The sequence below is a fragment of the Carlito syrichta genome, unplaced genomic scaffold (genome assembly GCF_000164805.1).
Source record: "Carlito syrichta isolate Samal-C Ts95f unplaced genomic scaffold, Tarsius_syrichta-2.0.1 Scaffold305660, whole genome shotgun sequence".
NCBI lineage: Eukaryota > Metazoa > Chordata > Mammalia > Primates > Tarsiidae > Carlito > Carlito syrichta.
This window is the reverse complement of record NW_007249756.1, coordinates 1,260,150-1,280,342: the sequence shown is the minus strand read 5'-3', so window position 1 is coordinate 1,280,342 and position 20,193 is coordinate 1,260,150. Positions and strand designations below refer to the sequence as shown.

Genomic DNA, 20,193 nt, shown 5'->3' with positions numbered 1-20,193 from the left:
TAGTTGGTTTCAAAAAGAAGTGCAGTAATAGGGGGATGAAAAAATAAGTAGAAAAGTAATCCAGGGTGTTGTAGATAACATTGTTTAGATCAAAATCTCAATAGTAAAAAAAATTGATCCCATCATCTGGAAAGGGCTTATGCAATTTTTTGACAGGCCCTCTGCTTTTACCTTTTTCCTTCCTTTTTTTCTCCCTTTATAGAATTAAATATGTCTAGCTGTCTGATTTGGTTGTCAGACTAAAATTAGGCCATAGTGATCTGCCAACTGTAATATTTGAACTTCTCTAACTTGATTTGCTCTTACATGAACATCTAGGGGGAGGGAAATATTATGGTAAGTATTCACACTCTAATTTTATGTTCTATTTGGATTGAGTGATCATGCCTACCAGTTTGCCTAAGAATAGTCTCACTTTACATCTGTTACTTATGTGTAATTATTGATAACTCCTCTTTTATGCTCAAAAGTGTTCTGATTTAGATGATGAATTTTTATGGCCACTTTGTATTTTGATAAATAGTATGGATTTACTTCAAATACCCATCTCTAGAATTAGCAATGATATTAACTGTAGAAGAAAAGTTGTCTGGTTTTCCTCTTCCTTCCTGAGGCTTCTTTGAGGTTCTCCTTTGTTCTTTTACATCACTGTTTTTATCTTTACTGATTGAAATCTATGCCATCTCTTCCATGACTATTTTCATAACATCTTTGGTGCCATTAGGTTTGAGCTCAAGTTGTGCTATTGAATAAATGGCTTTGGCACTGTGGTTGAAAACCAGAATTAGTGCGTCCCTTTGTGGCCTGATAGGAATTAGATTTCTGGGCAGCTGCACTTATTTGCAGAGGACAAAGCAGTGAGATAAGGATAAAAGGAAAAGAAGAGAGACTAAGGAGATTGGGCAGTATGCAACCTTTTAGTCTAAAAATAATGTTTTTTTAAATGTGTAAGTTTGTTGTGGGGCATGGTGAGTTGGTGGTATTTGTGCTAGCTTGACTTATTGATATAAAATTCACTTCAGAAATTAGGGATTTAACATAGATAAAACATATTAACGCCTAAGCAAATCTAACCTGATTTCAATTTTGTATACTCTAATGTGTATATATTTATTATTTTATTTGAATTGTATTTATTCAGAATATAATGCTTATATGATTCATTATATTAAAAATCATTAATGTTTTTAATCAAATTACTACTTCATTGACTATGAGAAATTTCAAACCTGTATAGTGAAATGGAGTCCATTATAATGGACTAGTAATTCTATAACTTTTCTTTTACAGGTCATGTAATGTTTGCAGAAATAAAAATGGAGAATGGAAAGTCAAAAGGTTGTGGAACAGTCAGATTTGACTCCCCAGAATCAGCTGAAAAAGCCTGCAGAATAATGAATGGCATAAAAATTAGTGGCAGAGAAATTGATGTTCGCTTGGATCGTAATGCATAATTTCAGACCACGGTTGGAACATTCCTACATCTGTTTTGTCGAATCTCCTAGTACAAGTCATTTTTTTAGTAATACTGTGTGCTTATAAAGATGTAAAAATGAACTTTTAAAACTCCCACCAGCTTTGAACAGTATAATGTTTAAAATATACTGTGATTTTTGTTAATCTCAAGTTTGGGTTTTTAAAGACAGCAAGTCTGGTCATTCAGTTTAAATGAATGGTTATACTGTTTTTAATGAAATAAGCCATTTTCTTGTTTTTTTTCAGTATTACATAGTGGGATTTGTTTGTTCTAGTTTCTCCAGTTTTTATCAACTTATTGTAAGGTAAAACATAGATGGGTTTTTCAAAATTTGTTTTATAATATGTAATGGTTCATGAAAAGAAAGGGCTCAGACAGAGTAGGATATGATTTTAGTTGGTTTTGAATTACTTTTCTTTGATGATAAAGAATTACTGTAAGTTAGTTTTAGATTCTAAAGTTCAGGATATTTTTTATTTGCTTTAAATGAAGAAATGGATTTTTCCCTCTCTGCCCCCCTGCCATCACATTTTCCACATAACACTATTAATAATATCAACCTCCACAGCCCCTTATATTATTATTTCCAATAACTCCAAGTTCATATAGAATGGATAATGTTGCAAGCCCCAAGTATAGTAATAGGCAGACAACTCCCAACTTTCTGTCTAGTTTCCAGCCATTGAAGTGAACTGCTAGGAAAAGAAAAATAATTGAAATATTGAGAGAGATGGTTATGTAAGTTAGCCCTCTGCTGTTTACTTCTACAGGAGCTGATCCGTTTATAAATGCAGTTTTAATAAACCATGGAACACCAAGGCATAACATGTCAAACACATTGGATCCCACGATGTTAGACATAGCCATGTCTCCTTTCCCTACAAAAGAAAACATGTCATTAAAATGTGCATACAAACTGTATTCTATTAACAATCTTCAAGGAAAAAACACTGGATAAGCTTTTTGTTGTTGGTTGGCTTTGAAAAATTGTTATTAGAGCAGAAGTCTTATTGAATTTGTATTTAAAAATTTTTCTTGGTTTAGTATTTAAAGTTTTAACATTTATTTAATAATAATTATCTTTATTTATTAAACCATTTTTTTCAAGGAGGTATGTAGCTTACTTGTTGCTTTTCATTCTGATATAACATGGTTACAAAGTAATGCACATTTCAGGTGAATATTATTTGGGAGATTAGATTGAGTGAAATTCATCTGCTATTAAGTAGTAAACTCTTCCTTTTGAGTCACTTTTTTTCCCCTTCAAAATATGTTACTGAGGAAGTAAATATTTTTAAAGTTACTTTTACTCAGTATATTTCAGCCAGGCTTGAAGATTGGGCATTACAGATGGAGGGACCTAATTCTTACCTTTTCTTGCAACCAACACACTTGCAATTGTGTCTGGTATGCTTGTTCCTGCTGCTAATAAAGTAAGGCCCATTACTGTATCTGGAATTTCTAGTGTTTCTCCTGTAATAAACATAGGTATTACAAATTACAAATCTTACAGATTCACTAACCATTCTTTGCAGATATTTCCCTGAACAAAAATAAAATAGGCACATTTAGACTTCAGAACCAATATGTGCTTACTTCGTTTTTAGCTAGCAGAATATTTGAATCAGGTTGGTAATTTGGGCAACCCAGGTACACAGATTTTTAATGATAGATATCTAAAGATTTTTAATAGCCAAAATTCTACCAATGCGAAATTCCCCTATTTGGCATTCTTAAAGGTTGTTGATGTCTACTTTATCTCATCAGGGCTGTTGCTTAATATATGCGAATGAGACTGATCATTTCCTCTCTTAAAAAATTATCCTTAAGCTACAAATGTGTTAGCATGTATCTATACATTTTTAAATTTCTGCTTCAGTGATAGACCTTAATTTAGTGTTTTCTTTGGGAAAGTCCATAAATCTCTGAGGAGTGCAAAACCTATTTGTTTTCTTCTTGAGTCTTTCTAACATGGTCCCAATTTATTAATACTTCTGTTAAATTGGATGTCAGTTCAACATTTTTCAGAAATGTATTTGTTCTGGGAAACAGAACCAGAGGGAAGTTTTAAAAAAAGTTTGTGTAACTTTTTTTTTAATGTTGTAATTGAAAACTTGGTTTAGGATTATTGTTTCTTTTTTATTTCCTTTTTTTCTTAAAATGCCAATTAAAATAACTTAATTAGAAAGTAGCTTATTTATTGCATGCTTATATATTGATACTGAAATTGGAATTGGTTGTTAATTTTTGTTACTGGCTTTGCTAGAGTTCATATGTACATAAATAACACTAATGTTTATCATCTTGGGTCTGTTCTGTGATCTGTTACTTGATTTTGCTTTCTTTTTATTTTCCTAATACCAAATGTGTTCTGGCTGAGTAAATTTGGATAGATATAATATGCAACCTAATTGGACTTAGGTTTCATCTTTCTCATTAAACAAAAGAAGAAGAAGTAGTTTGCTTTTTGCTAGCTTAGTATTCCAAAACTTACATTAATCTGAGAAAAGTCAGGAGTTAGGAAATATTTTTGTGTGAAGGACTAGATAGTAATTATTTAGGCTTTGCAAGCTGTATGATCTCTGTTGCAGTTTTTCAACTCTGCCAGTATAGTATGAAGGCAGTCATAGACAATATGTAAATGAATGGGACTGTGTTCAGTACAACTTTACTAATAAAAACAAGTGATTTTGGTACACAGGTGGTAGTTTGTTCACCTTTGATATAAGTCAATTCAGGTTAAGCCTTTGGGGAGATATTCCTAACTTTTTGTCTGTGTTTATAGTCAGTTTTTCATGTGGGTACTAGATCAGATTATGGCTAAGCAGTGATAGTTTAGTCTTAATCACGAAGGTAGTGGAAACCTACAGTGAAATAGTTCCCTTTTCATTCATTTCATCAATGGTTTATATTGCCGTATTGGAAAGCAAAATATAATTCAGTTAAACAATGAAGCTACCCATCATTTCCCCAAAACAGTGAATTCTTGCTTTATTTTTCATTATGGAATAGACTTCAATATAATGAGTTGATAGTGGGCTCCATGCAATGTGATTTCATTTATAAGATGATTCTTTGAATTGTACCCCAGGCTGTCTAATAGTGAGAAATATAGTTGATATGTTATATGCAACTCACAAAACCTGAATAATCTTGTTGTTACAGTAATACTTAATCATTTTGTAAATGGCACTGATCTTTAGTCTTTACTGAAAAGACCTTTACTCCTTAGCTAGACTGCTGTAAGTGAACATATGCAATTTGTTCTTATATGAAATGATTTTCTTTTTAAATTGCGCTATTGTACTTAAAATACATACCTGCTATTGTGACCATCCAAACCAGGATATATGTAAATGTGGATATCCATAGTGCAGACATGAAAAAGGTTATCACAAAGTAGTTTTTCCAAAATTTTCTTCTACAATCTGGTGTGGTTAGAAAAAGTAAAGTAATAATAGGAAGGGATAATACCCAAAAAATTCTTCTTAAATCTGCTTCAGGCATGTTGAAAACACTTGGTGGATCTGTTGTGGAAAAATTAAACATTTTTGAGTTTTCTCAAATGGCTAATTAAGTTAGAAATGCCCATTTAGAAAGTTACATTGAAATAAATAGCTGTATCAGTTTTTAAAAGGCTATTTAAAACATTTGGCTGTCTCATTACTGATACTCCTGGCAAAAAAATTAATTGAAACTTTAGGACCGACAATGTAAGATGTAATACTCAGCATTTCTTGATTTGGGGCTCTAATCCATCAGAATGTCTTGGGCCGTTTACTTAAATATGTTAGAATCTTTAGTAACTTTTTGCTTATGGGATCCACCTGACTTCCAACCCAGCTTCCAGTTGTCTCCACTCCACCATGTTAGTGACTTCTCTCCTTGCCCTTTGTATCAGATAATGCGTACTTAGGGATTATACCATAATTATAGCATAATCTTTTTGTTAAGTTGCATATCTATTCTAATTCTTATTATAAATTGGTTTTTGTGGCCTGTTTCATTACTCTTTTAATTACTAAATTCAGACTTTACTACAATTATTAGAAAGAACTTTAAGAAATAAGGAGACAGTGTATCACCTGCAGTGTTACTTGTCGTATGTACTTTAAGAAATGAGATAGTGTATCACCTGCAGTGTAACTTGTGTAAGTTTTGAGTATGTGTCTTAATTCAGTTTAAATTAGTGGAAGGCAAGAATAACGATAATATATTGGGTAAAATGGAAATTTAACTTTAAAATTGTTTAAAATGTATATGGCATTTACAAGATAGTTGTACTTCATATGTTGGATCAAATCACATTACAAATAATGCTAGTTAAAATAACTTATTAAAGATTTGCTAATTCTCAACCAATATGCTATTAAGTAATATCAGATACGATTTTAATGTACTCAAGTAATTTGGACTAGTTCTTTTTAGTTTCTTATAAAAATTAATTTAGAGATGTGTACCTCTTAAAAGTCATGTTTTAATTTTTTAAAGCAGTAAATTAGAAGAAGTTCCCTTTCTAAAGTAAATAATTAAAATTAACATCTATTTTATACAACCACTTTATAAAAAAGTAACCCATAAACTTAACAATTCTGGCCATAGCTGAATTTGACTTCCTACTGAACATATTTACCTAAATGTTTTGCTTCTGCTTTGGTTTAAACCTCAACTGTTTCCTTTTTTCTTTTCTTTCAAACAAGTCTCTTTTTTCTGAAATCCTAAATTTTACAAATGGCGTTCCCATTTTCTCAGTCAGGCAAGATCAAAACCTGGGAGTTGTTTTTGCTCTTTTTCCTGGCCCCATATAGTCCCTCAGTTGCTCAGTCTTGGTAATGCTTCCTCTGTGTTGTCTCACTTCTGTTCTCTTTCATTTCTCACTGCTTTCACTCTTTATAGGCATCTAGTAAACACGTCAGCTGTTACTGTAACCTCTTACAGACCTGGTCTCTTACCTCATTTTTCAGTTCTGTGAACATCATTTCAGAGCAATATTTTAAGTTAACAGTTCTAATAATTTCTCTCCTTACAAACTATCCAGGATTCTTACACTAACATTTAAAACTCTTCCTATGCTATTCCTTTCTATTCACCTTTCCTCTCCTTACTATGCATATACTGCCATATGTACTCTTATCTCGGCACCATTTATGTAAGACACATCAGGTCATTAAAATTACAGCTATCTGGAAAGGCTCAGTTTAAATGCTCTCTTCTCTGATAATCTCCTAACTGTCCTCACCAGGTTGTATAGTCTGACCATTTTTGAGCTACCATTACACTTTATCTTTTTATGGTACTTACACTTTCCTAATTTAACTATCTTCTTTTCTTTTTCCTACAATATTGGAAACTCCTTCAGGGTAAGAACTTCCTCTTTATCATCTCTGAATCTCCAATGTGTCTTATACATAATAAGTACACAATACTTTCTGAGTTGAAATTACTACGTTTTTCTAGTGAATAGACTTAAGAGTGGGCAAGATGTAGTTGTTACCTTCAGAAATCTGACTAAGACCATGTAAACTTATAGAGAGCTGGGAGTAGCCAGAATCTTCATGAAATATTCCACTATCAGTTCTAGATTGCCGACGAATGAATGGTTGACCCTCATCTTCCCATCCCATCAGTGGCTCTTGTTCACTTCTGTCCTCCATTGCTTTGGCAAGACAGGTGCAGCAAGGACTGCACTTCTTTATAATATATTGGTTAATTTTAATGTCAAAACACAGCACCAATACATAGAATCCATATATCAAAAGCAGTATAATTCCTTCATACCTATGAATCAAAGAAGAGATGTGTTTTTAAATTAAAAATGAAAGTCATTTTGGAGTTAATAGCTTTTGGGCAGAATCTGTTTAATGATTTTCTAATGAAATCAGCATTAGAACATTCAAACATTTCTAGATACTTTTTGTTTTATAGATTTGTCCAAACTTTGTTACAATAAATTATTACAGATTTATTGATAAAAGCCTGACATTTCTTTGTGTATTAAAAAAAGGATTATAAATTCATTGTATTTATAGATTCCTTCCAAATGGTAGGCATAAAAATGCATTAAATATTCATTAAGATTTTCAAAATAAAAATAAAACTCATGAACAAGTGGTGGGCATTTTCTGTCTCAGTTCATTGGCACAATGCAATCCCCCAAATACATAATAATCATAAAAGAATATGGTATCTGTTAATCCATTTCATTGGTGTTCATTCAAATTTTCTGGTGTAAGAACTTTGTGTAAAATATTACTCAGAATATGTTTGGCTTTGGCTGGGACTTTTCAGTTTGCTAAATAGATTTTTTTTATTTTAATGTAGCTGAATATGGTTTATATTCACAAGAACCACAGATATTCTCAAAAATAAACTAACACCTTGGGAGCTGAGAACTGTTTCCCTACACTCTGGCAATTAGCTAATACCATCACATTTGAACTTTTATTTTTGCATTTACCTTTTATTTTATAGCCAGTGAATCTCTACTATAACTGAAAAAACAGAGTTCCTGATTTACCTAATAGAGGGAGCATTAACTTGGATACTCTCACTGTCACTGTTCCTTACTGACAACTGAATTCCTGAAGGATTCCTCTTCTACCAATATAGTTTGTTTTGGGAGACAGACTCAATGACAGGATGATTAATTTAGAAATTCTACTTCCTGTTACACATTTTATGTTTCTTGATAACAGGTATTATGCAGTGCTGCTAAGCTGCGGTACTCCAGATGGGCACCACTGACATTTTTTCATTGTCCTTTGGAAGATGTGTAATGTGCAACCAGTGCAGCCATGCATTTTACATTTCTTTATCCTTTATGATGCTTTGCATGGTGATAAACACACAGAAGATACCTGGTGCTGTGCTATAGTTTGTCCTCCTGAGTGAGCATCAGAGAAATATGAAGGAATTTTCAGTGACTTCTTTACTTTCTCCATCTTTCTCTAGTATTTTTGAAAATGACCATTTCTAACCAAGGCAAGGTAGCAATAACCTAGCAGAAGAAAAAGCCAGCTGTTGGGGCTTTAATGGGCAACAGAAGGGGAATCTTTCTGAACAGGCAGCCAGTAGGGAAAAGGAAGAGTGATGGTCTTCAGTGACTAGTAAGAGAAAAAAGATTATCAAGTGACTAAAAAGAAATTGCAAAGTAGTGAGAAGAAGCCAGCTAGCAATTGTGATGAGGACATTAGCTCAGGCCCATTGGAATATGGTGCAGAAGTGGCAGTTTGTGACTAAAATAACATTTCTGCAAAAGAAATATTACTGAATCATCAGAATTTTATAAAGTCCTCTCTGTAATTGTGTTTTACATAAGAGTAGCAATTTCAAGCTTACCAGTAAACTTGGTTGTCAAATATTATGCCAAGAACTGCTGCTACACTAATTGCATATGCCACACAGTCTCTGAATAGGGGCCAACACGATAGCGTTGAAACCTGTGAAACCATACATAGTTAATGTATTATTTCCAATACAGTGAACTTACAATGCTTAGTATAATCCGAAAACTGTTTGTATATTTGTAGTTAAACACTATTACCTTTTGCATATTGCTTACAGAAACATTTTAAAGAAAAATTGTATTTAAACCTACATTGACTTTCATTTGACCAAGAGCTATTTGTGGTTTGACTTTTAAATGGAATAAATGTTGTTTTTCTACTGATTAATAAACTTTATTGAACACATTATTAGTGTCCTGTTGTTTGTCCCAGACCATGAATTTTTAGAATTTGTTGAGATAATACATTTTGTTGACTAAAGTTTTTTTTTTTTTTTTACATACCACATTAGATAGCAAACCACAGGCTGCAGGGATGCCAAGGAGATTATAAGTTGCAGATCCAAGAATAGTGCTAATGCCAATATCTCCCTTAGTGATAAATACACCTGTGTGCAAGATAGTCATAGCTAAGTTAGTGTTAAATTGAGAAAAAAATAAAAGCATATCAAGTAAGCAGAAAGTATAAGGAGCCATATTTACCTAGGAAAGCAGTAACTAATTCAGGAGCTGAACTACCTGCTGCCATGAAAGTTGCGCCTGCAACATCCTGAGACAATCCAAGGGCTGAACATAAAAGAGATTATTGTTATGCTTGGTAAAGTGAAAGGGTATGTCTTTATAACTAAATACAATAGCTACTCAAAGCTACAGCTTTACATAAAAACATAAATTGACAAGCTGGAAAAGTAAGATGCAGGTTAGGAAATCAAGGAATCCAGTGTTTTGCTTTCTTTATGAGTGCTTTACTTCATGCTTCCATAGAGAGTGTGAGAAGGCCAGGAGACGGTTGGGAGGAACCATGCTGCAGCTCAGTATCCTGAGTGCCAACATATGGGGCCATTTGGAACCCAGAAAAGACTCTGTAACAGCCTGATGTTCGAAATTTAGGTAATTTGAGACTCTTAACCTGAAATAGGAAAAAAAGTTATATTAGTTTTTAAGATTTATATTGAAGCTGAATTGAGCTAGTTGACAAATTTTGCAATTTTAACCTTGAAATTCAAGGAAAATCTGGGAAAGTTCAATTTAATATTGCATAAATATAGTTTATAGGTTTTAAGCATTGATCTGTTAAAAGTATTCTAGTGTAGGAGATAGAAAATACTACTCAAATACTTCCTGTATATCTGTAAGACTTACAAGCATGCAAGTTCATTCATTAACTTCAGTCTTTGGCCTTTCCAAAGATCACTATGGGAAGGAAAAGAAAACCTTGACACTACTCTGCCTATGCTTTGGGAAGGCAGAGACGAGGTTGCATTAGAAATCTCCCACCAAGCTTTACTGGTGAACTAAAAACTACTTAACAGGAGTAACTGCATTATGAATATTTGTATACCTAACCCTGAATTGTACCCCACAGTTTTAAAATAAAAAATTTTAAAAATATATGAAAAAAAAAGCTTGCTAGACACCAAATTATCTACCCCAGGTCAAAGTTAGTATCAACATCAGAACTAGATTTCAGGTTTTCAAGACCTGATGGCAATTGTTGATACTTCTTGTTTCCTGTGCCTATTGGTTCTTGACATTTCAGTCTTTCCAGACCCTCAAGCTCTGATGTGCTTTATTGAGTCCCTGTCACAGGTAGTGTTTCCTCCTTATGCTTGTCTTTGGGTCCAAGATTGCCTGATCTTGGGTCCACCTCATTCTGTACTTTGCCGTGACATTGGCTTTTGAACTTACTGATTTTTGTTTCTTGGTGTGGTAGGTTGTAGTTTATAGCAATAACTACAATATTTCTTCCCCACATGCTTTTCCAGAGCCTTTCCATTCCCTATAAAAAAAAAAGTCTGTCCTCTCTTGAGCATAAGTGAGCCATTGTGACTGCTTTGACTATAGAGTACACCTATGCCACAGCCATAATCTCAGAGGCTAAGACACAAAAGATGATACATCTTCCTTAGTGTTCTTCCTTTGGACACTTGCTGTAAGCCACCACATGAGAAGTCCTGCTACCTTGAAACTCCCATATGGAGAGACCTCATGAAGAGCCCATATAGAAATAGAAAAGCCTGAGGAACTTCTGTAGTTCTGTCCCCAGATTTTGAGTCTTCCCATCTTGGGCACCAAACATCTGAGGGGGTGACTTTTCAGATGATTTTTCCTTCCTGTGACTATAACGGTATGAGACACTCTGAACCCAGTGAACCCTCAAAGCTGATAGGTAGTAAAGTGATGATAGTTTTTTTTTTTTTGAGTTGGAGTCTCACTCTGTCACCCAGACTGGAGTGCAGTGGCTGCTCCCGGCCACCGCAGCCTCGACCTGCTGGGCTCTGGCGATCCTTCCACCCCAGCCTTCCAAGTAGCCAGAATTACAGGCATGTGCTACCATGCCCGGCTGATTTTTTTTTTCTTTATTGTAGAGATGAGGTCTCGCTGCCCAGACAGGTCTCGAACCCGCAGTCTCAGGCAATCTACTCACCTCAGCCTCCCAAAGGCGCGGGATTACAGGCTGAGCCACCAGTTTTAAGTCACTCGTTTTGGGGTGATTTATTAAGAAGCAATATACAAGGGAGACCCCCAAAATCTAGGATTCATTTATTCTCACATATTTAAACATCAGTCACCTTCAAAGCACTCTTCGTTGGATGCAATACACCTATTGAGATGCTTTTTCCCAAGGCTAAAAACAGTTCTTGAACTCATCAATTTTAATGCCTTTTAGTTCTTCTGCCATTTTTGTGTTTCACCTCCTCCCATAGGCAAAACATTTCCCTTTGAGGACTTTCTTCATTCAGGGGCGAAAAAAAGTCACTCAAGGGTAGATTGGGTGAATATGGAGGGTGGGGACAAGGGTCATGCCATTTTTTGGTTAAAAAAAAAAAACAAAAAAACTAACCGATGTGGACAGGTATGCTTGTAAATCACCCATCATGAAATGGGCAAACACATTGCAAGAATCTCAAAATAAATAAGTAAATTGCTAAAGCCAAATACAGCCTCTCACAAACAATGCTAGCTGAGCTGGTACACTGATGCTGATGGGTTCCTAGAACACTTACCTAGCGGGGGAAGCCTGTACTACAAGGAGCCCACCCTCCAAAAAATAATTTATTTTTTTGGGTCCCCATTGTGTAGTGGTATGGTTATTGTTCATTTATGTGTTAAATTTACCATAAGCCAGATGCTTTTTTATGTGCTAGGAATATGACAGTAAACAAAACAAGTGTTCATGCTGACACAGAACTTTAATTCTAGTGGGGGGAAACAGAAAAATAAGCAAAATATTTATTCTGCTAAGAGATAAATATCACAAAGTAAAGGCAGAGCAGGGAGATATAAAATGTTGTGGAGGAAGGATTGAGGTTTTAGACTGGGTAACCGGAAAGGACTTAAATGAGAAGGTAACTGAAGACCTCGAAGTGAGCCAGTCAATTGACTACCTGGACCAAGAGTATTCTATGCAGAATAAACTACTGAAAAGGTTCTCAGGTAGATGCTAGCCTGTGTGAGTGTAAAGAGCACTGTGCGATGAGATTAAAGTAACAGACAAATCATGTAATGCTGTGTGGATCCTAATAAGAACTTTGGCTTTCATTGTGAAGGATATGGAAAGTCATCCACATCCTAGCTGCTGAGAATATCAGCTCCAGCCATTAATTCTATGTCTTGGGATTCATAATTCTACATCTTGGTCCCAAAGGCCAATCAGCTCTAATCTGAACTGTTTTGACACCTGATAAACCACTGTGAAATGTTCTCTCATAATAGTAAGAAGTGTCAAGGCCCATGAACATCTACCTGTAATAACTCATGAAGGGAGAGAAGTAATGATTTGTGCAGCTTACATTTTTGTCTTAGTCTGTTTTGTTGTTGCTATAAAGGAATACCTGACGCTTGGGTAATTTCTAAAGAATAAAAGGTTATTTGGCACACGATTCTGATGTCTGAAGAAGTTCAAGATTTGATGAGGTCCTCAGGCTGCTTTCATTCATGGTGGTAGGGAAAAGGATGCAGAGATCACAAGGTGGGAGAGGAAGCAAGAGGGAGAGGTGAGAGGTGCCAGGTTCTTTATAACAACTAGCTCTGGTAGGAATTAATAGAGAACTCACTCACCCCACCCCCAGGGCATTAATCTATTCATGAGGGATCAATCCCCAAGACCTATATACCTTCCATTGGGCCCCACCTCCAATGTTGGAGATCCAATTTCAACTTGAAGTTCAGAGGGAATAAACATCTAAACCATAGTATATTTCACAGCGTTTGTTTCCTGATTAGAGTGATTATGCACACACACATAATCACTTTAATACTCTAATATATGCATATGTATAATCACTCTAACCAGTATGTGTGTATATATACATATATACATATATATGTGTGTATACATACACATACATGCATTGCATTCTGTTTTGTTTTATTTTGAAGATACAGGGTACAATTCAGGATTAGGTATACAAGTGGTCATCGTACAGTTAGTTTGGACCTCCCCTGGTCTCCACTTTGCCTAGTTTGAGATCAGGTACCCTTATTGATGTCGTGTCTCCCACCCACCCCTGCAGTATTCCGCTACTGCCAATCCCTTTCTTGCAGTATTATGGTAAATGTTCAGGGTCCACTTATGAGTGAGAACATGTGGTACTCTTTTCTTTGTTTCTGTGATAGATCACTGAATATGATAGATTCTAAATCCATCCAAGTTGCTGTGAAGTCCATATGTTTGTCCTTCTTTATGGCTGTGTAATATTCCATTGTGTATATGTATCACATTTTTTTATCCAGTCCAGCTTTGATGGGCAACATGATTGGTTCCATGTTTTTGCTATTGTGAAGAGTATTGCAATAAATATGCGTGTGCAGGTATCTTTTTTGTAGAATGATTTGAGTTCCTCTGGGTATATTCCCAATAGGGGGATTGCTGGGTCATATGGAAGGTCAATGCCTAGTTCTTTTAGAAATCGCCACACTGTTTTCCAAAGAGGTTGCACTAGTTTGCATTCCCACCCATGGTGTAGAAGCATTCTTTTTTCTCAGCATCTTCGTCAGCATCTGCTGTTGTTTGTTTTATTAATGATGGCCATTCTTACTGAAGTTAGGTGGTATCTCAATGTGGTTTTGACTTGCATTTCTCTGATGATTATTTAGGTTGAGCACTTTTTCATATGTCTGTTGGAAGTTCATATATCTTCTTTTGGGAAGTGTCTTCACTTCATGTCTTTTGCCCACTTTTTAATGGAACTGTTTGTTTTTTTTTCTCTCAGCATGTTTTAGTTCCTCATAGATCCCGGATGTTAGGCCTTTGTCAGCTATACAGTTGGCAAATATCTACAAATCTTGTGATGTTTCATAAGACCAATTGGCCATAAAATATATAAATAGAAACAAAAGATAAGCATATTGCTCTATGATTAACTTTTTTCATTTTAGGAAAGAAGTAAATGATGTGTTACATTCATGGTCTACAACCCACTTTCTTTTTTCTTTTTCTGAGTCAGAGTCTCACTCTGTCACCAAGACTGGAATGCAGTGGCATAATCATGGCTTACTGCAATCTCGACCTCCTGGGCTCAGGTGATCCTTCTGCCTCAGCCTACTGAGTAGCTGGGACTACTTTTTTGTAGAGATGGGGGTCTCACCATGTTGCCTAGACTGGTCTTGAACTTCTGGCTCAAGTAATTTTCCTGCCTTGGCCTTCCAGAGTGTTGGAATTACAGGTATGAGCCATCATGCAGGCCCAATACACTTTTATATACGTAATTTAATAATTATTAATATCAGCTATTGTCAGATATGTGTAGTGGTATTCCAGTTTACAGATGAACAAACAGGTCCACGAGGTTAAGGAACTCAGCATCACATGAATAGTAAGGATCTTACATGTGGGCAGTAAAGGCATATACCCATAAACTTAGCATTCTAAGACCAATGCTGTTTCTGTTTCACCACAGTTACCAAATATAAGAATGGCAACTTAGGCCAATTGGGTGGGTATTGAATTTTTTTTTTTTTTTTTTACTTTGTAACACTGGCACTATAACTAACCCCAATCCACTGTTTTCTAGGGGAAAATATAGTTACTAGGAGTCAAGAATACTTTGGAAATTTCCTGACATATTCTAGAGAACTTATAGATTTAAAGCTATCCTACCAGATATTACCATGAATTGTCTCCCTAAATCAAATCAGAGATATATAATGTGGAAGTAGTTGAAGAATAATAGAATGCCTTATCTTAGAGTAACTATCCAAATAGTGAAGCTGAATGCTGAGCAATCTTAATTTAGTGCTAGCTGAAGAATGCTTTATTAGAAAACTTGGTCTCCAGAGAGAAGGGAGTCTATTTCAAGGTAGGAAAATAGGTGACTCTTTGGAACACTTTCAGTCTCAAAGGCAGTACGAAGAAAGCTTGTTGCTATTCACTAGACTCGAATTGAATTATGAAGGGAAAGATTATTTTGAACAGATAGATGCATAAAACTTCAAATATATTTTAACAAGTTATATCTTAAGATTCTAAGAATATTTTGTAGAATGGTTTATACCTTTGAACTTTAGAATAGATTGGCTTTGTCTTCCCTGACCTTTTGGGTAGAATTTCTCTCTGCTATAGTTTATTATTAAGGATAAATTTATCTGTTTTTCTTTTCTTCCATGGCGATTACTCTTTTTCCCTATCACTATAAAGGAATAATCACATTCCCTTCAGGGTATAGTAGAAATGTTCAAAGTGAGTTTTCTTTGTAGATTTATGTACACATTGTTTATGTAAAGTGCAACTTATAGTAATGAGCTGATTATTAAAGTTCAACAGACTTTTTCTTAAGTGTGTTTTCTTGTGTGATGCCATGTTGGAAAGTTCATAGCAGTTTTTGAAAATCTCCTTCTGAGGTGAAGTCGGGACCAAAGGGAGGACCAAACTTTATCTGTACAATGACCACTTGTGTACTTAATCCTGGGTTGCACCTTACATCTTTAAAATAAAAAAAAGAAAATAAAAATGACCTCTGTCATATTCAAAAAAAAGAAAGAAAGAAAGAAAATCTTCTGGAAAGATGATATAGTAGGAAGAATATTAAATTAAAACTGAGACCAGGATTCTGACCCACTAGTAACTTGATGTAAGACTTATAATCAGTCATTTAGACATGCCTCAGATTTTGCCATCTGTAAAACAAAACGTTGAACTATACCGACTTTAAAGTGTTATCTAATTTTTTCACTATTTACTCAAGATGTCGAATATGAATTCTGTGCTTTAAGATACCATATCACTTCTTATTTTTAATTAAATTTCTTTTGTATAAAAGACCCCAGTTTTATATTATTGAAAATGTAGAGGATGGAGGGGAAAATAGCGAGTCACATATCCTTGTACTAGTATTTTAATCGTTGCTGTCATTTTAATGTATTTCCAGTCCTTTTCACAATGCACATTTTGGTATAGTTGCAGCCATAGGCTATATGCAATTTGGGATCCTCTGGCCCAGTTTTTAAAAGTCTGCAAATTTTTGTTCTTTGTAAATGGATTAGAGTTTCAAAAACAGTCAAAAGTCATTCAGACCCAACTCTAGTGACAAAGGTGAGTAGTCATGCTGAATGATTTTATGTAGGGTCCAAAATGAAGTATGACAGCAAACCAGTTTTTTTCATATGATTTGCAAAACTCATTCTGAAATTAATTTCAGTTGTATTTCTAGACATGTTTTGATTGAAATCAGCATCAATGGAATAAATGCCTGAAGGAAAGATAGTTACTGGGAGTCAGGAATACATAACTGCATGTATATGCTCTGTGGTGTTTATAACAATAAATAAAAACCATTTGATTACCTTATATTTCCTACCTTGTGTTTTGTGTGAGCAATGAAGGAACGAATTCTGAAACCCTGTAATGCATTCCAAGGCTTGATTCCACTGAAAAAAGGATTCTCCCCATGCCCAGTCTAGAAACTATAATACTACAGTAGATTTTCACCTACCTTTAGTCTATTGTATAAAGACGCTTTACCTCCAAACCTCACCATTACCTGAGTTTTGGTTCCATACCTTATCCAAGGACTCATAGGTAGTAAATGCAGAGGTGGGATGGGAACCTAAATCTTTTTTACACTAAGAAGCTGCTCTTTCAGCTATCCATGTGGGTAAAGCGAAGAGATTAATACATAGTCTTGTTATTATTATTGTTTGTTCCTGCAGTAGCATCTTGGTAATATACAGACTACTTAGCATGTATTTAGATCCTGGTGTAGTTTTAGATGCAATCCAAGGGGACCACAATTTAGATCAGAGAAAAAAGAACAACAAAGAGAATGAAATGGTCTTAGGAGGATGAGTGCCCATGCAGCAGGGAGGAAGCACTATTCTTAGATTCTTTGTTCTTTGGTAAGGTTTTTGCTTCTGTAAATTTCATGAGGATTAAGAATCAAACAATCCCCTGAAACTGTTGGACTATCCAAATGCCATACCCACAGAATTATTCGACACTCAATTTTATCAATTTAGAAACAGTTCTACCTGGAATTAAAACATGCATTTCTTTCTTATTGCCTATTTCTGAAACACAAAGTAGAACATAGGTAAATATTAGTTCAAAGCAGTATGAGTAAGAATATTTTAATAAAAAAGTAAATACTTTATTTAAATATATTTCCCACACACCTAATTAAGATAATTTTTACTTAAGACTTGTTGTAACTCAAAGGTATCAGCATGGTGGAAGGATTACAATTTCTAATTGAATAATATATTAGTATAAAATTTAAAATAAAATAATGAGCTCACTGTGGAATCTGAGTTTTATCCAGTGACCAATCTTAAGGCATTCTCAGAGTTTTCTATGTATATAGCTTGGAAAAATATAAAGAAAACTACTCCAAATAGCTCTGAGAACCCCTCTACATATTAAAAAGATATTTTGTTTTCATTTTATATTAACTTTTGTGTTTCTACAAAAGGAACTGCTTATAGAGATGAGAGATAATGGTCCTATTTGGTCTTTAATATAGTTTATATTTTAAATTTGTATTATATATGCTGGTTTACATTTAAATTAAATCACTTTTTAAGTGATAAAAGATAAAATAAAATGGTATGGATGCTAATGTCAAAGAAGTAAAAGTAACTTTAAACAGAAAATTCTAAAGATATTTATGGTATAGTTTAAAATTGTCACATAACTTACTAGATAAAAGAATGAGTTACATAAGCTTTCTTCCTACTTTGTGAAATAATATTGCTTTTGTTTACCTTCAGCTTGGTTTTCAAGCTCTTGTAGATGCACTGTAGATTTGGTTATTTACTACAAACATATTTATATCGACTTTGACCCTTCACCCTCTCCACTTTCATCTTTCCTAAATAGAGGATTCTAACTTTTGTAGTCTGTCTTGATGTAACATTCAGTGAGTGCTTCTATGTTCTAGGTGCTTGTGTAAGAAGTTCACTTGTGGGGGTTCCGTTAAGATGGCGACAGCATAGGTGGATTTGTGGGATTCTCCGAACATGAGTTCCCAAAAAGACTCTTATTTTTCTTCCCCCACTCCCTTGCCCACCGCCAGTTGCACTGGTCTGAGGCTCGGGGATCTTTGGTCCCATGCAGGGCTGGATATTGCGGCCCCTGGCTGCTACTGCTCCACTATATGTGACTCCTGCCCACGTGGAAGTCCCGGGTCTCGGCTCCCTCCCTGGTTACATCATCTGGCCCAGCACCCAGCACCAAGTTGCCGGTCACCCAGGGAGGCTCTGGGTGCCCAACCCTCAGAGATACTGGTCCCATTTCTGGCTGAAGTACCCTGTGAGGGAACCAGGGCCACTCTTGCCACCCACCATCTACCCTTTGCAGCTTTGGAGCTCTGGAGCTCTGGGCCCACCCTGGCTGAGGCACTCGGCGTGTGATCCCATGCTTGTGTAAGGAAACAGCATAGCTTAAGGAGGTGCTGATCAGAGTCTCTCAGCTCCAGAGGAGGGAACCGAACCCTTCCTCCACCCCAGCCTGCTGGTGGCACCCTGGACCCAGCGCCCAGCTGTGCAGCTGATCCCTGGTGCCTCCCACTCTAGCACAGTCCATCAGAGTGAATAACACAGGGACCCAGATGAGTGGAGAGCAAAGATCCACAAAAGTGAAGCTGCCACCTCAGCCATTCTCCAGGCAGAGAATGCCCCACCCACCTTGGTTCCTAAGGTAACATCACTAAACAGGAGACAAAGCCCCTCCCCTGATGAATCAGACAAAGGCAACGTCACAGACCTCCCAGGCAGCAGGCTAAAAAAAAACCAAACCTAAGCTGCCAGTAAGTCTAGCTGCCTGCAAGGAAAATGAAGGGGAGAGGCTGGAGATCAGTGCTGAAGAGACTTTAGACACTCAGGAAAGATTCCAGAGCTAGTCTGATCTCTTATTTTGACTTTTGATTTTATCATTTTGACTGTTTGTTTTGCTCACTTTTGTTTGCTTTCCGACTTACACTATCTGTTTCATGATTTTATTGGTCTGTCTCTGTGTAGCTACCAGTATCCTTTAGGGAATTTTGCTCATGTGTTTTTTTTCACTTCTCTCCAGTCTTGTGTCTCTTTTTCACCTGTTAGTTGGTATATATGTCTGTTTTCCCTCTCATTCTCCTCTCTTTCTAACTTCCTATTGACACCCCCTTCCTCCAAGTACCCTGTGAGGGACCCAGGGCCATCCTTGCCATCCACCTCTTTTGCACCTCCTTTTGAGTCAGGGACCAAACCTACATACCGCTGCACAGACAGATTGTAAGGCAGTGGGAAATAGGTTCCAGTGTGCCCATACACCTGTTGGTGGATGCTGGAATCAGCATATAGAATCTGAATCACAGCTTCCCCCTCAATTAAACCTCAAAATTGCAAAAAGTACAGCCTGCAGCCCACACTCCAACCTCAAAAGTGAACAAAGCCAGAAGACCCTCATAAGGAAGAACAGGAGATTGCACAAGTGAAACTAAAGCAACCCCACCTTCCATGAAAAACAGAATTAAAGAAGGGGAGGGAAAGGGGGAGCAAGAGAAAAACCTACACAAATGAAGAAAAACCAAAAGAAGAATATGGGTCTCTCCCAGACCCCAAGAGGACAGAAACTGAGAAAAGTGACTTCAGAATGCAAACAATGAAGGGTCCCCAGAATGACTGGTCCCAAACTACAAACCTAGATATCAAGACATGAATGGAGAGATTAAAAAGAATTGAGGAGAGACAAGAGGAAACTAGGAAGGAGCTGATATCTGAGATAACAGTAATAAAG

At 35.8% G+C, this 20,193-nt stretch overlaps 2 protein-coding genes across 5 annotated transcripts in view; one reads left to right on the top strand and one right to left on the bottom strand.

The window, feature by feature from the left end:
* Positions 1-4,173, top strand: part of MYEF2 (myelin expression factor 2) — a 46,286-nt gene extending 42,113 nt beyond the window's left edge. Inside the window, exons 17-18 of one of the 3 annotated variants that reach the window (XM_021714527.1) lie at positions 1,291-1,466; positions 2,248-4,173. In XM_021714527.1, the coding sequence (XP_021570202.1) occupies positions 1,291-1,454 (164 nt within the window). In that variant the 3' untranslated portion in view covers positions 1,455-1,466; positions 2,248-4,173. Of the gene's footprint in view, positions 1-1,290; positions 1,756-2,247 lie in introns of those variants that run through there. The other 2 variants (XM_021714528.1, XM_008062179.2) reach the window with 2 other exon arrangements.
* The window catches only part of SLC24A5 (solute carrier family 24 member 5), a 28,566-nt gene continuing 10,222 nt past the window's right edge, over positions 1,850-20,193 (bottom strand). Inside the window, exons 3-9 of one of the 2 annotated variants that reach the window (XM_008062181.2) lie at positions 9,465-9,548; positions 9,267-9,370; positions 8,816-8,916; positions 6,972-7,255; positions 4,798-5,004; positions 2,849-2,950; positions 1,850-2,355 (exon numbers count right to left, since the gene is read on the bottom strand). In XM_008062181.2, the coding sequence (XP_008060372.1) occupies positions 2,033-2,355; positions 2,849-2,950; positions 4,798-5,004; positions 6,972-7,255; positions 8,816-8,916; positions 9,267-9,370; positions 9,465-9,548 (1,205 nt within the window). In that variant the 3' untranslated portion in view covers positions 1,850-2,032. The remainder of the gene's footprint in view (positions 2,356-2,848; positions 2,951-4,797; positions 5,005-6,971; positions 7,256-8,815; positions 8,917-9,266; positions 9,371-9,464; positions 9,549-20,193) is intronic. The other variant, XM_021714529.1, reaches the window with a different exon arrangement.